The 16,450-nt window shown below is 43.3% G+C and overlaps 2 protein-coding genes and 1 long non-coding RNA gene across 4 annotated transcripts in view; 1 reads left to right on the top strand and 2 right to left on the bottom strand.

Annotated features, from left to right (window-relative positions):
• Positions 1 to 1,774, top strand: part of LOC118419896 — a 49,820-nt gene extending 48,046 nt beyond the window's left edge. For both annotated transcript variants that reach the window (XR_004831678.1, XR_004831681.1), the window contains exons 3-4: positions 556 to 634; positions 1,644 to 1,774. This is a non-coding gene — a long non-coding RNA (uncharacterized LOC118419896). The remainder of the gene's footprint in view (positions 1 to 555; positions 635 to 1,643) is intronic.
• Positions 209 to 6,643, bottom strand: LOC118419886. The gene is made up of 6 exons (XM_035826546.1): positions 6,420 to 6,643; positions 5,089 to 6,214; positions 4,871 to 4,973; positions 4,619 to 4,724; positions 1,638 to 1,779; positions 209 to 627 (listed from the first exon to the last, which is right to left on the bottom strand). The coding sequence occupies exons 2-6, from the start codon at positions 5,834 to 5,836 to the stop codon at positions 530 to 532; spliced, it is 1,197 nt and encodes a 398-aa protein (XP_035682439.1). The 5' UTR covers positions 5,837 to 6,214; positions 6,420 to 6,643; the 3' UTR covers positions 209 to 529.
• On the bottom strand, positions 5,860 to 12,740 carry LOC118425762. Its single transcript, XM_035834833.1, has 10 exons — positions 12,509 to 12,740; positions 12,003 to 12,157; positions 11,498 to 11,540; positions 11,227 to 11,322; positions 10,942 to 11,054; positions 8,457 to 9,262; positions 7,200 to 7,410; positions 6,420 to 6,643; positions 6,043 to 6,214; positions 5,860 to 5,957 (listed from the first exon to the last, which is right to left on the bottom strand). Exons 2-10 carry the CDS (start codon positions 12,133 to 12,135, stop codon positions 5,860 to 5,862), a joined length of 1,896 nt encoding a protein of 631 aa, XP_035690726.1. The 5' UTR covers positions 12,136 to 12,157; positions 12,509 to 12,740.
• Positions 12,741 to 16,450: the final 3,710 nt, after the last annotated feature.

Raw genomic sequence — 16,450 nt, 5'->3', positions numbered from 1 at the left:
GTGGTAATTCTAGCATGTACATTAGTATCATAAAGATGTTCTTATTTAAAAAGAACACAGAAAATCATCCCATTTAATATCTTAGTGTTTTATTTATTTCAATTGATTAGTCTTATAGTGTAAAGAATTTATATGGTTAAAGCTACTAGTAGTAAATAATGTGAATACATGTAAACTATACAAAATACAATCGCAATTCATATTGTCAATATAAAATCTACAACACAAATAACTGCACATTTTTCCCTTTCTATTCTTACTCAATCAATTCACCCACTGGGCTTGATCTACCAGTACCTTATAGCAAATATCAATATCATTTCATTAATAATGAATAGATGCTTTTAATCGAGAAAAATGCCCAAATACGTAAAAGTTACAAGTGCAAAAACTGCACTGGTCAATAGGGTAATACAGTCGTTTATCCAGTTGATATGTGAATTAAAGTATGTACAGATGTAGTCTATAAGAAGCTGTGTTAGAACATAAAATCTTTAAGGCAGGGCTGTCTCTGACATCATCAGGTGAGTCAGTCTTTCTGTCCTGTCTTGACAGGTGAGAAGTTCTGCTTGTAGGGTCGGCGTCTCTTCTTCCTGGCCGGCGGGGCTTGAGTTGCCTTCAGGTAACCTTCCAGGTGAGAAAACCATCCGTTAGAGTCTTACATCCACTCTTATAATAAAGCAATAGAGAAATCAAAGACCTGTTACTTCCATGAATGAAATAAATAGTTTTTGTAATTTTTTTGACAACACAGACTACTTCTGAAAATAATTTCACCAGGTTGGTAGATCGTAGGATTTTTCTTTGACACAACCAGTTAATCTTACCTTAGGCCACAGCAAGTAAATTTTATGGATGACATCAGCGCGCGCATTAATTTTCGCCTGATTTCAGAAAAAAAAACAAGAATTTTTTTTTCTGCTTGGATGGTCAACTTGACGATTAAGTACCAAAATGAGCAAATACATTCTGTTGTAGCCTAATAATAGTACTCGTAGAAGTGACACTTGCAAGGTACCCAGGACTGTAGTTGTAGAAATGAAATTTATTGGATAGTTGTAAAAGTGACACCAATATGGAAGCCATGAGTGTGGTTACCAACTTTGTTGGTGATGCCAGTCTAACACACTAGTGTCACTTTTACCACACCAGTACATGTCTTGAATACAGGAATGAATGCCTTGTTGGCTCTGATACCGTGTTTTGTCCATTCAATTCTTGTTACAACATTCATCACAACTTAATGGTGCCTATTTTCGAAAATGTAGCCATCTTGTTTTTTTTCACCCATCTTGTTTTTTTTTCGCCCTATCACACTATTTTTGCAGTCTGTAGAGGATGTCATCCATAAAATTTACTTGCTGTGGCCTTAGCTGATGATTTGATGCCTGTAAGACATCTTCCTCAGAGCTTCTACCTGGAGTTCTGCTTCTCACCACTAAATGTAGCTGATGTAGGTGGCGCTTTTGCGGCAAGAATACTATCCTACACGCGGCTACATATAGCGGTAAGAAGCAGAACTCCAGTTAGAAGCTCTGGGGAAGATGTCAAACACCAGTACAAATATACACACAGACCAAGAACATTACCCCTGTAACAAAGTAAGTAACCACTCGTGGTGTCCGGCATTGTCTCACCTCTAGCCCTCAGCTCTGGTGTGTCCTGCATCCCGATGTCCCAGAAGCCCTCTGGTGTGGAGGTGGGGGAGTGCTGCTGACGGTGGCGGGACGTCGCCTTCATACGCAGCCTCTTCTGGGACTCAGACATGTCTCCGTACCACTGGGGAGGGACAGGAGTACAAGTTACTTACTGGAACAGGAAATCCTGAAAAACATCCAACTAGTTATGAACATATAAGATGGTGACATCACGACATGGATGGAAATGATCAAGGACTGAATGAAATGAAAAGGAGGATCAATTAAGTTGCGCAGTAAATCTAGGAATATTTGTAGTACCTGTAGTTTTACTTATTATTTCGGTTTTCACTGTGAATTCTCCACTGCAACACTGCGAATTATTATTTCCATTGTATTCATTCTGCATTTCAACATTGCGATGAAAATCTTATTTCATCTCCAACCATGAGATTGAAAATAAATTTTCAGTATTTGATGTAATGAGTTGTTTCTGGGTTTTGCTAATTCTATTGACATACTAACGCTGAAATAAGCTTTATCTTTAGGATTCCAGTCTCGGTTCTGCTCAGATGTAGAAAAGTTTTGAATCAATTAATGTTATGTCAGCAAATAGAGGATAAATACCTGACAAAAATGATCAATATCTTCAAACATTATTGGTAGGCTTTGCAGAAACAGTCTGCAATATATTTTTCCAATTTTCTTATCTTTACACTTTCCAGATGGTATTGTTTTTGTGATTTAGATGACTGCACCACACTTCCCCAGCCCAGCACTTAACCTTCTGACCTCTGACCCCCAGCCTGACCCCCAGTAACCCCCTGACCTGTCCCACCCAGCCCCACCCTCTCCAGGCAGGTGATGGATGATCCGTGTGCCTCCTCCTGACAGGGGTATGCAGGAGACAGCACTGGAACCAGCTGCTCACAGGGCATGTCTGGAACATTAGTGACCCACTAACCCACTCACCACTTACAGCTAGGATTTATCAGAGATGTCTTGTCTTGATTTATCAGAGATGTCTTGTCTTGGAGCTAGCTATGGTCTAGATTAACAGAATTTATCTGGAGAAGAAGTGGTGTTGAAGGTGGGAGGGACCATGTCAAGACCAGTAGTCATACCTGACACACTCCTACAGGAGAGAAAACAAGTACTGTTCCTTAGCCTGGATGTGTACAAGTCTTGGTGCATGGTGAATAGATTGCCTCACTAAAAAATTAAAAATAAAGCAAATCTAAAAGGGTGACATTTTCTTAACTCCTCAGCTATAGTAAAAGCATTTACATTTGCAGCAAGGAGAAGATCAAGTATTTTCGCGGTGTTGAGTTTGCGCCAGCACTATAATCAGGTGCAGAAATGGAAATGCCAACCCCTTCACCAACAGCCATTTGCCTTGGAAACCACCTACTAACAACTTGCAAGGTTTCTACTGACAGATAGAAGAGTCACTTCCAACAGATCATAATACTGTACAATGTATAGTAGCGCTCTGACAAGGGTATAGGTGGCCTGAATAAAAACCTTCATGATGGTTTTAAGTTCGCGGTGAAGAGGTATTAAAAAATGTAAACCTCTGGAAACTACAGTACCTTCCTCCAATTGATTTGTAGATAGCCCCTGTAGTAGAATTGGAGGAATATTGGCTTTCAAAGTCAAGAAAGTATGAGGCTTTCACCCAGCAGCAAAATACGTCTTCAAGGAGTCAGTCGCTATTGGCAAGGCATAAAACATATTCATATACAAATTCATAGCTTATTTGAAAAGTGCCATGAAAATTACTGCCCTTATAAAATCATTTTGCCAATATCATGGCCACGGGACTTGGTTTCGACCTCCCGAGGTTCCTACATCTACAGATTTAATTACCTCCATGAAAAAATGGAGGTATAGTTTTGAGTGTGTCTGTGTGTGTGTTTGTGTGTGTGTTTGTGTGTGTGTCTGTGTGTCCGCATATTTGTGGTCATCATAACTTGAGAACCTCTAGATGGACTACGATGATATTTGGTATGTAGATAGGGGTTGGGAAGACGAAGGTCAAGGTCAATTTTGGGCCCCCTGGTGTGTGGCCTTGGTACTGCAGCGCAACTTCCAGTTTTGCTATCTCGGTGTTCTGAACATGCTATGGTCAAGATTTTTAAGTATTAGATAGCTCTTGTGCTCAGGAAAAAATTACGTAAGTTTGGGCCCCCTAGCGTCTAGTTTGGAAATAGCAGGGGCATTTTTGTCAAAAACTTCTGACGAGGATAACTCAAGAAGGGAACAACGGATTTTCATCATTTTTGGTATGTAGGTACCTTAGACAATTTTGTACAAGATGAATACTAATTATGCAAAATAGGAGTACATTTGCATAATTAATGAGGATATTATATCATGGCAGTTTTTTCAATGTATCTCTTGTCCTGGATGTGATATGGTCTTGACATTTGGCTGGTAGATAGCTTGCAGTGTCATGACAAAGTGGGGCAGGTTTCAGCCCCCTAACATTTAATTGCGGAACTGCAGGGGCGTTTTTGTCAAGACATTCTAAAGAGGATAACTGCAGAAAGGATTGATGGATTGGCATCATACTAGGCATGCGGGTACCTTAGGCAAATATGTTCATAATGATATACATTTTATGCAAATGAGGACTTAATTTGCATGATTAATGAGGAAATTGTATAATTCCATTGTTTTCAATAACTGGACTTCAATAAATGTAACACATGTTAACTATGATAGGTGGAATATAAGCAGATACCAAATATGGTAATGAGGAACTTATTTGCATAATTTATGTAAAAATTGCAAAAACGCTTTATGATTAATAATGGGAATTTTATAATTGTGACATGTGTACGTTAGTCAATGATGAACAATACCATGCATAAATTATGTTAATGTGCTAGTCAATTGCATGAAATTTACGAAAGCTCTAAATTTTCATGGAGGTATGAGGTCGCCGAACTCTAGTTGTTTAGTTGGACTGTGCTTACGTCCTTGCAGCATTGGCAGTCGTGTCCGTGCAGCTTGCGCCGTTCGTCTTTCTTACGCACCACCTGGGCGTACTTGTAGTTTGGTCCTTCGTCCTTTCTGGGAACCCTGCGGGTGACATTCACACTTAAAAACACAATCTAAGGTCACATTACAGGAAGGGAACAGATCCCAGTATGACTACAGCTGATGTGGCCTCCACAAACAATTATAGTTCACTGCAACAAAAAAGGAAAGAATATCATGATGCATACCTGTCAAAATCTGCCAGGTTGTCCGGAAGGTTTCTAGTTCTACTCCTCCCAGCCCTGTCCTCCTCATCATCATCATCATCAACATCATCACAGTGATCATCATCTGAAAGATCATCAATGCACAAACTTCACTGTGAGTTAACCTACCAAAATATGATGACTTACATATCAGCCAAGATGAAACACAAATTAACAGTACAAACAAAAGCTGAATGTACCTTCCCACTCTCCCTCTACTTCAAACAAGTCTGAGCAGCTGTCAGAGTCGTCCCCCGCTGGCTCTTTCCTTCTGTACTTCCCCACATTCTTCCTCTCCGTCACTTCTGGTGTGCTGAGGTTAACATCAGTGTCCATGTCTTCACCTTCCTCTCCTCCATAATCTGTCTCATCAAACAGGCGACTGATGTCTGTCTTCCCTCTCCCAAACTTGACAACATCATTCCTTTTCCTCCCTCTTCCGTCATCCCCACACCCCTGACTGTCCACAGGCAGGGTGGTAGTGTCCAACTCTGTCAGCTGTATGTCTGGGTCCAGGCTGCCGTTCAGGGGTCCGTTAGTGTACTGCTGACTCTGGAACTGGGTGTCCCTCTGGGTACTTGTGCTTGGTACGCCCGGCACCTTGAACTTCCCTGGCAGGAAGGTGCAATCTGGGTCGAATGTGTCTTCCAGAGCGCGCTGACAGTTCTCACTACTGGTGCTCTGTGTGGACCTGTTTCTGTTCCTTGGTTTAGCCCCGCCCTGTTTCCGTGCCCTGTGTGCGGGCTCCCGTGTGTTGGTGATGTCGTGGATGGAGCGCTGGACCGCCAGCCGCACAGCCTCCGCCTCCTCGGCAGCATGAGGAGACGTCTCCTTCCTGGACAGCTCCAGGACCTGCTGCAGGTGGCTGTCCTCGAGGGGCGGCTCCTTCTTCCTCAGGCCTCCTCGGTACACCTGGGACCTGTGCAGCTCTGTCTTCTGGTTAAACATGGCCTGAGTTAGGGTCAGCTGCTTCAGACCGGGGGACCCTTCTGTTGGCACACCAGCCTTCTGTTTACTGCCACTCTGACTAGATGACACCCTTTGACCTCGGCTCCTCTTCCCTTTTGCTCTCACAATAGAAACATCATCTTCTGAAATGTCGGAATCCTCATCAAAGCAAGATTTTCTCTTCCCACCCCTACTGTTTCTCTTACTCTGTTGTGAGTTTTTGACCCTGGGTGAGCTCCTAACGGCTTTGCTGTCCCTGGCGGCAGCCCTGGTGGACCGCCTGGTGGCTCTCTTCTCCTGTACCTTTGTAGTCCTGTTTCTTCTCTTGGTTGAAAGTCCTTGCTGTGTGTCTTCTGTTTCTTCAACCTCACCTTCAACCTGTGCATGTGTAAGTGAATGTAAGTTATAAGTACAGAAAGAGGGCATCATTTGGACAACCCATGGTCATACCTGTCCTAATACTGCCTATAGACAGAACTTTGGATTTGGTACATACATATTTTTGCATTGCTGTTTTTACAATCTCGTCACATCATTTAGAATATGTGCTATCTTAATGAGAAAAGAGTCCCCCATGGCGTACCTCAGTCCCTGATGGACCCACCCGAGCTACAGCCTCATCAAATTCTCCCCTTAGGGTCTGTCTGGTGGGGTCGTGTCCTTGGGGCTCCTGTTTGACCTTGAATGAGGGCAGACCAAGCAGCAGAGGTGACACATCGGAGTCCTCCTGAGTGACTGGTTCAGTCTTGATCCTGAGGACCAGTGGGCTCTGTAGGGCCGGGGAGACGCCACATGGGGTGCGGGGTGCTGGAAGGGAAAAGGTGTCAAACAAATTTTTAAAAACCCAACATCATAGTTTGTTTGCATTAGCATATATAGCATGCATCTGTTGTATTTTTTATATTTTCTCTGTATTATTCTATCAAGTGGATAAATACAAAGGGACAGATTGCCTAGTTGAAATATTAATCTAGCATGTCACAATAATGAAATATGTGGAAGTTCATAGCTTAATTAGGGATTTAATACAGAAGTTTTGCATGACTGTGTCATAGTGTACAAACAAGACAAGGCAGGTGTAGTAAGGGAAAGTTTACATGCACCATTCATGCAGAAAATAATGTCAGACTTAAAGATAACATCATCAGGTTGGTACAACATAGGAAATTGCTGCTTTTGCGGCTAGATAAAAGCGCCACCTACATCGGCTACAAATAGCGATGAGAAGCAGCACTCCAGTCAGAAACTCTGAGGAAGATGTCTGATAGACATGGAATGTAAGCAGGTAAGAGATGTTATTGGCTGTGAAAAAAAGAAAACTCCAACATCATAATCAATGTCAGACCTGTCCTATAATCCCCACCTTTAAAGAGTGGATGGATCTCCTGTGATGTGGCCGCCCTCCTCTGACGACCAGACTCCTCCACCCTTGTCCCCACGCTGTCCCCAAACAGGAGGGGAGACTCACATGTTGTGTCCGTGGTGCTGACAGCAGTGGGACAGGCGGGTCTGCCGAAGGTGGGGGAGACTGGTGGGGACATGTCTGCTGCTGGACTGCCTGGCTGGGACACAACCTGCTGGAGCACAAACAGAAAGGAAATGCTACATTAACTATCATATGGAGTGACTTGAACATTGAAATCTTGTTCTATGTAGGAACAGTACACTCATGTAAATCAAGGAAACCTTAATAGGTAATAAACCTGGAAAAAAAAACAATTTGCTGGAACTACTGATCAATTGAGGGCAGTTTTTTAAATATCTTGTTTCTGTATCAGAAATACTAGGATGTGTTTTTGTTTGTGTATATCAGATTCTAGTCTGTGTAACACAAACTCCGCTGTCCAGGGCTGTAACTGGCCCCTCCCCGCGGAGTTTGTGCTCCACTAGCTATAACCTGGGGGAACTGTTGTAGAAAATACCAACACCAATGGCAAGCCAGGATTTTGGTTAAGCCCCCATTACCGTGGAAACCAGTATATTAGCATGTCTCCGCCACCCAGACGGTGGGCGGGCTAGCGCAGCCTCTCCCATTGTCTGTGCAGGCTGTGGTTCTCTGTGTGAAGGACCCATGGGAGCAGAGGCATGTTTGTGTTGGGAAAACAACATCTTGTGGGGATTTCAAGAAACTTGAAGGAATCTTGGCACATCTACCTAAAGGAATGCTATTCTATGTATTGAAGGGTAATTTTCACATTAGTTCTTCGGTGTAGTGGTTGTTAAAAAAAGACATCATTTTATAATAGTAGAACTCTGCATACATAGTTGGCTGTTCCCACCAAGGACGTTATATAACGTCCTTGTTCCCACCAACAGTACAAGTGGCACAGATCAGAGAGATCAACTACTGATAAGAGGTGTGATGCTGTCAATCACCACATTGCAACCCACCCCGTCCATAGCAACCAAAAGCCAGGCTCTGGTGGTCTCATGACAATTACATACATTATCCATATATGGAAAACTCAGTTCCCTTGACTAAGGGCTATTCTCCATCAAGCTGATAGAGGGCCGGCGGATGTTTGGCGGGCTGCTATAAGCGAGATTTTAATCAGGCTAATCAGATTCTACGTTTGGACAATTTTGAGACCATCGTAGTCTGAAACATTCTCAAACTCACCTTCTGCTGTGGTTGTTCGTCAGCTGTACCCTTAGTCTGTCTACTTGCCAGTTGACTGGTAACAATGCTTCTGGCTGGTTTCTGATTGGCCAGAGAGGCAGCCTTTCCCATGTGATTGACAGGTGTACTGGCACAGCTCGGAGGAGAAACAAGCATCCTGGTCTCCTCAAGGTCCTCCTCCATGGCCATGGTCTCCGGGATCATAGTGATGGGATCTCCGACTGGGTCACCACTTGGATCCTCATCCTGAATCCTCTCCTCTGCACTGGAACTACCAGCCCTATAATTTGCTTTCTGATATTTACCTCTCTTATTTTCCTTTTCTTCTTCACCTCTACGCTCAGTAATGGTCTGTGAGTTTTGTTCATCACTCTCAGTGGAGGCTTCCACAGCTAAGGTATCAGGCACGAGTATTCTGCTCATCTTCATCTGTTGGGTAAACTCTCCCTGGGTGTCCGCCAATGCGAGGGACTTCTTCTGCCGGCCTTTCAACATCTCCTTCCCCTCTTCCCGATCAGGGGACGTCTTGACGTTCTCTTTGTACCGCACTCTCTTGTTCTGCCGGTGTAGGCGGGTTGCTGCCTGCTTTGTTGCACCACTCATCTCAGAGTCTGAATTAGGAATTACTACTTCTTCTGTCTGTCCTCCTTCTGCTAGTCTCATAGGAACATCTATGTCACTGCTGGTATCACCATCCTTTAAAGAAGATTCTTTTATCTTCTCACTTCTGTTCTGTACATATACATTCTGGCCCTGTAAGCTGAGAAGCTGTGACAGCCTGTTCTGAAGATCTTTCATTTGTGCTTCTGAAATGGGATAACAGTTATGTACACTACAGTCAAACCTGTATATGAAGACCACTCAAGGGACCCAGCAAAAGTGGTCTTCATACATAGGTGGTCTTTATACAGAAAAAAACACATGGCGGCAGTAAAGAAAGGAACTGACAAGTCTTCAATTCAATCAAGTTCAACAGACTTTATTATCCATGTCTTTACTACTTTAATACCTGTGTGCTGTTGCGGAGAAATGTATAAAAGCCTGCACGTGAGAAGTACCGTATTTCTTTCATATATCATAAGAATGATTTGAAAAAGAAAAACGGTGGCAATCGCCCGGCTATAATTTGCAGCGTGTTGGCATAATTTTTTCTCATACTCACGGTGGCCCTTGTGACAAACGAAATATTCTATAACTGAGGTTTCACGCGGCTGCACGCCGGCACATCGTGCACATCTACGAACATTTTTACCCAAAACATAATCGTTATTGATCTGAAAATGTTGCAGGCTTCTTCGGGAGTTTTGTTTTTGTGTGACCAGAAAAAAAAATGCTACATTATTTTCTTTTCTGTCGGCACATTTACGGCTGCATCGAAACCCAAAATTACGCCAGAGACACTGTAAATTCACATATAACCGCGTGTTTCCACGGAAAGTTCTTTGGATTATGCATTTTGTAACTAGGATGGTGCAATGTAATCGTGGAAAATAGCGTTCTTTTGCGTTTCAAAATGTAACTCTTTGAAACAAAATGGCGGCGGAGCTAGCAGCAAGCCAGCAAAATTCCCATGATGCACCGCTCCAACCAATCAGAGCGCGATTTTGCTGGGGATTCCCCGGCATTATGTATTCAGTTGTTGTTGTTTTGGTGGCTTCAACCAATCAGAGGTGCGTATTTCCGACCTGCAGACGCCACGATTCTAACCGCGCTCTACAAAAATACGTATTTCCCGGGAAGTACAGCGGGCCACGATGTTTTATTAAGACAGAAAATGCATTTTTTTAAAGTCTATGTTCAAAAAGCCTGGAAAATGACCAAGAATAGCTATCGTAAATACTACGCTATTTGTAGTAACAAGGAGGTTAGAAATCTGATTTTTACCTCCTTGGGAGGGGGGCATAGCGGTAAATAATTTGTGGCAATTACGCTCATTTTTCGCCGTGAACATTTAAGTAGCGTGACAAAATCACATGCCGCGGTCGTTTTGGCAGTGTTTAGGTAACGCGCGGTCGCCTTTAGTGGTGGTCGGGGTCGCGATGGACAGTGGTCGTCATATACAGAAATCTTAATGCTTACGTCTATGGGAAAATTCAAGGGACCGCTTTTCGGCGGTCGTAGTGGACAGTGGGTCGCTATACACAGGTGGTCGGTAGACCAGGTTTGACTGTAGTTGATCTCAACCCCTTATTCAGGATTTGACTCACTTTTGACATCACAATACTTGTAGATTATGTAAAAAGCTATTGAATATTACCACATCAACATGGTAAAACACAGTATTGTGTCTTTTTCAACTCTAATATACTGTCAATCTGGAAACTTTTTTTCAATGTATTACTACTGTATCACAGAGTTGTTTCAACTGCAACTTCAAAAGACTGAAAAACCCCTGCCACCACAAAGGTAAATAAATGTACAGTATATGGACAATACCTTCATTTTCCAGACTTTCCTATGTACATGTATAAGGATGAGGCCGTACCCTGTGACTTGACGTACTGTTCCCGTTCCCGCCTGATGGACTTCAGTTCATCCTCCTTCTGTTTCAGCGCCCCCTGCAGACTCAAACAGTTTTTGCAGGCATCTGTGCTTTCCCTGAAATAAATACAGGTACAACAGAAATTACTTAAGTTTCTCTTTCCTGACAACAGACAACTCCATTCAAAGCAACTTTCTTTACACATGGCAATGGAGTCTTATTCTACCCTCTATATTAGCATGCACTTGTAGTTGTTTCATCATAAAACAACCATCAGTTCACACACACCTGTTTCCCAGGCTCCTCAGCTGCTGCTGGAGTTTCTGGTTCTCTGTCTTCAGACTCTTCATCGCACCAAGAGCTTTCTTCAACTCTGTGTAATAGCTGGGAAGTGAAATAAGATAAGACTGACAGAAAAAGAGTCTTTGTTCCAGTGTTATCAATGTTGGCAAATGAGACTGAGAAAATAAAAGTTCCATCTAGCTTGTTACTTATAAGTTACATCAGGAAAACACATAATAATTTTTTTTATGATCATCTTTCATAAAATTTTCCTTACTGTTTCCTGCTCCTGTCCAGTTCTTGGCATCTCTGTTGAAATCCTAAATGAGAAAGACAGAATAAATTGTTCAAGTTACATACCTCTGGACCGAAGGTGCAGCTTGTAAACTGGCTGGCATATTGCATAAATGTCAGTAACTTGCCCTACTATAGAATTCCATTGAAAAACATTATTGTTGTGCTGTAAAGTCTGCTTAAGATTGGTATCTTCTGACACAAAAGAAAAATATTGGTCAGAATCTGAAGGTGTGACCTGTGTGGACAGTGTATGATATAGTGTTAATGCAGAAAATTTTGCGGCGCTTTAATGTTTGCAGTTTTCACTGTGGCCGCTTTACCACGAACTTAAAACCGCCGCAAACATTTTTCTATGGCAGTAGGAGACTATAGTGCATGGTGCTACCACATACTTAAAACCACCGCGAAAAGTCCTTTTCCCCGCTACCGCGAAATTAAATTCCCACGAACTTAAGTACATTTAAAGTATAACATATCCCATGTACCTGTGACCTGGTGCTGGTGTGCCTGGTTCAGCTCCATCAGCAGCTGGCTGAACTTTGCCCCCAGGTCTGCCTGACCAGGGCTGGTGACAGGACTCAGCACAGGCTCCAGACCCGACAGGGACGGGCCGGACATGGCTGCTGGGGTCTGGGCACGCCTAGATTGGCAGAAACCATACGTGACACAGATATGGACCTACAATTTTAATATAGCGAACTGCATTGTTACGGTAGCCTGGTATGACATTATGGTATCCGGTAATTATGAACTACTTTCCTTCCCAATGGTCACTCCCCTTCATCACAGATTTACAAGACTCTTGTAGGCATATTTTGCGACACACATAACGTTACAGCAGTAGCCTGAGTGCCAGGCTATTTCAGCAAAGACACTGGGTGGTGTGGACATATTTTTTTCTTCAGTCAGAGATACGAGGATATTGGGATTTTAGCCCTCAACCGGCGCAGGTTCGGGTCTTCATGCTTTAAGAAGAATCTAAAATACTCACTTGTCAGGTTGGGATTGTAGAGTTTCCTCGTCCGCTATTTGTATGTCGTATTTGGGAACGTTTGTGGCGTATTGTTCTTACAGCAAGTTACACAATCTCGAAAAACGCGCCATCTTTTTGTTTTCTCAAATACACCGCATGACAATGTAATGTAAATATTTCAGCCTCAATTTGCAAACATAATTTGCTGCTAGTTATTTGTTTCTTACTAACGGTGTAGTGATAGCCCCAAAAATGCAACATAACGTAAGCTTCATTATATAGATTACCATGTACTGTTGACAAGAAACAAGGCGGAGCATCCCGAATCTATTCCCATTTGATTCGATGCGGTTAAAATTGGGAGACCAGTCATGAACGCCCTCTTGCAAAATAGTATCAAATTACAACCGGTCTATGTAACCATGTCTGTCTGTCATGTCTGTGGATTCCTGTTCCGATCCGATAAACGACAACAATATAACGTTACTCTGTTGTGTTTGATAAACTAAAGTAAAGTGAGTAACGATAATTAATTTTTCTCTAATCCAAGAGTGGAATTTGTTTTTATTGGAACCCAAAAGCACCCGCTCTGTCTTTTTGATGTTGAGTGTTAGCCGGTGCGACTTAACCAAGAGGCAATTTGTTTAAGTACTTTCTATACATCTAGGGCCATTACTGGAGGAGAATATAACGTTTTTCTGAAGTTTTCAAAGGTGCCAATGAAATTTTCTCGTTCTTTGTCGCTGTAATGCATTCTACGGCCATCCTACTAGGACCTACTAGTTGGTTCCGAAAGGAACCGGTCGTTCGAACATCAAACGGTCGATATCGATCCTGTTCGAAATTTTCTCTAAACTTCAAATCAATCGTTTTCAAGATTGTGGACATCTTTACTGTTTCTTGTCTGGCATAGTCAGCGCCACCTACCAAATTTGTTTCGACTGGATACTCAGTATTTCATTAATTTTTCGGTGAAAGCTTTAGCCAAGGAAAGCAGTTGGGCATATTACTGTTTTGACTGCCGAAAACAGACGTTCAAGTTGGACATAATCCCTCAACGATATGGCCAGCAACCCCTTCAGGAAAAAGAGACGGAGAGATAAGAGGCCAAATTCAGGGCGAGCTCCGCCGAAGAAACAGCTCCTTCCAGGGGATTACGAATGCCCAGAACAGGTCTCAGAAGAAGACGTGGGGCGACACATGGAGGACGGGGGACAGGCGGGTGACAAGGACTCTAACCGAACACAGGCCGCGGATGGGACACGATCCTCTACCGCCGAACCCAGCGAAGTTGCGGAAAGCATTCAAGGGTATAGACCAGTGAATTTGCCCCTCCTGATGGACTTGCTCAATGACTTCATAAAGCAGCATTCCCTGGCGAGCCCTGCGTGCAAGTCTCCAAAGGTCGTCTTCCCGCGCGATGGAGAAATACTACTAGAGGATGGGTCCTACATGCAGAGTATGAAATGTTCCAAATGCGGTTTCAGGGTTGGCCCTGTCTTGGTGTACAAATACAAAGAGCGTCTTCCTTGAAGAAGCAAAGAAGTCAACTTCAAGGTCTCCGTGATAAAATGTTTTACTAACGGGACTTGCATGCCCCAATGTCAAGTTTCTGAACTTTTCAAAGGTGCCAAGTTTTCTAGTTTTGTCGGAAAGACTCGGAACCCATTCTGTTCTACTAGTTGTTCCGAAAGGAGCCGGTCGTTCGAACATCAAACGGCCGATCCTGTTCGAAGTGTTCTCACGTTTAAAACTTCAATCGTTTTCAAGATTGTGGACATCTTTACTGTTTCTCGTCTGACATGGTCAGTGCCACCTACCAAGTTCGTTAAGACGTACCCCAAGAAGTACCGGACCCGAATACTCAGTATTTCATATTGAAAGATTTGGCCAAGGAAAGCATATTATTGTTGTGACTGCCGAAAAAATACGTTTTGGACATAATCCCTCAACGATATGGCCAGCAACCCCTTCAGGAAAAAGAGACGGAGAGATAAGAGGCCAAATTCAGGGCGATCTCCTCCGAAGAAACAGCCAGGGGATTACGAATTCCCAGAAGAGACCCCAGAAGAAGACATGGGACGACACAGGGAGGACGGGGGACAGGCGGGTGGCAAGAACTCCAACCAAACACCGGATGGGACACGACCCGCCGAACTAAGTGAGGAAAGCATTCAAGGGTATAGACCATTCAATTTGCCCCTCCTGATGGACTTGCTCAATAACTTTACAAAGCAGCATTCCCAGGCGAGCCCCGCGTGCGAGCCTCCACAGGTCGCCATGCCGCCCGATGGAGAAGTACGACTAGAGAGTGGGTCCTACATGCAAAGTCTGAAATGCTCCAAATGCGGTTTCAGGGTTGGTCCTGTCTTGGTGTACAAACAGTAAGAGCATCTTCCTTGAAGAAGCAAAAAAGTCAACTTCAAGGTCTCTGTGATGAAATGTAAACTTGCGTCGCTATAATCAAGTTTCTGAACTTTTCAAAGGTGCCAAGTTTTCTAGTTCTTTGTCGGGGAACGCCCATTCTGTTCTACTAGTAACTAATTGTTCCGGAAGGAACCGGTCTTTCGAACATCAAACGGCCGATCCTGTTCGAAATATTCTTCTATCGTTTTCTTTTCAAGATTGCGGACATCTTTACTGCATATGCCGGTATCAATGCATTATAATAGCTCTATGGTCCTCTATGTTTACTGGTTCTCCTCTGGCATGGTCAGCGCCACCTACCAAGTGAAGCACCGGAACCGGATACTCAGTATTTCATTCATTTTTTTTTCGGTGAAAGCATTTAGCCAAGGAAAGCAGTTGGGCATACTGGGAAACCAGCTCGGAGAAGCTTGCTTCTCGAGCCTGGATATAAAAGTCTCTCTTGCTGTCAGTCCTATGCAGAAATTCTGTGCCTAACTCTCTCTGGCTCTATTGGCCAACCGCTAATCCTGGCACAGCGGCGCGCCACGTTTTGATTGGGGGCATAATTCATGGCGCAAGGTCACTAGAGGTCACTTGAAAAAACTCCCATAACCCATTAGAACATGGCCATCTTTCCTCAGCCAATGAGGAGCGAGTATTTCTTGTGACTATATCCACATAGTATGGTGTCCCTAGGGGTAGGGGTGTACTAAGTAACGAATAAATTGACTAAGTTGGAGACGCCCACCATTCAACTGAATGGTCTCCCTTGGGGTAGGGGTGTACCAACCAACGAATAAATTGACTAAGTTGGAGACGCCCACCTTTCTCATGCAAATAAAAGCAATTAAAGAATTAACAAAAAGGGAAACAGCAAATCAACCTATGTTACTGAACATCTTTATTCATAACATAAACAAAGGAAATTCTTACGATCATGAAAGAAAGTCAGAAAACGAACAAGACAATAATAAAGAGTTTCTTGTAACAAGAAAATGTACAAACAGCGTTACATCAAACTTTCAAAGACATGAAAAATATAACCTCCTTCATGGTTACATCAAGCTAGGGAACAGGCTCCAAGATAGTAAAGAAAAACTAGTAGAGATGCTACATAAAAACATGCGAGTTAAATTGATCAAAACGATCAATACTTCCATAAACGAGAAACAAACTAAAAATGCAGGAAGATAATGCATGATGTGGTCTACCAGGAACGGGTCAAACTGGGAACAGGACAGCTCGTCAGAACGGTTGCTCCAGCAGGGCGAATGAAATGGGGGAGGAGGCAGGAGCGACATCGGCCGGTCTGTCTGGCAAGAACTGGTCAGGATCAAAACTACAGAACAGCTCGGCAGAGATGCCACCATGCTGCAGCAAAACGTTTTACACCAGCTCGAGCTGGAACTCAGACATGTCGGGTTGTGTACGGAACTCGCCTGAACATACTGTGAAAACGGCTGAACATACTCGAGAAAATGGGCCTCCCTGAGCATACTCGAGAAAATGGGCCTCCAAGACATGCCACGTCCTGCTCATTTGAGGTCAGGT

The sequence above is a fragment of the Branchiostoma floridae genome, chromosome 1, assembly GCF_000003815.2.
Source record: "Branchiostoma floridae strain S238N-H82 chromosome 1, Bfl_VNyyK, whole genome shotgun sequence".
NCBI classification, from domain to species: domain Eukaryota; kingdom Metazoa; phylum Chordata; class Leptocardii; order Amphioxiformes; family Branchiostomatidae; genus Branchiostoma; species Branchiostoma floridae.
The sequence above is the reverse complement of the archived record's forward strand: the minus strand, read 5'-3'. Positions and strand labels throughout refer to the sequence as shown.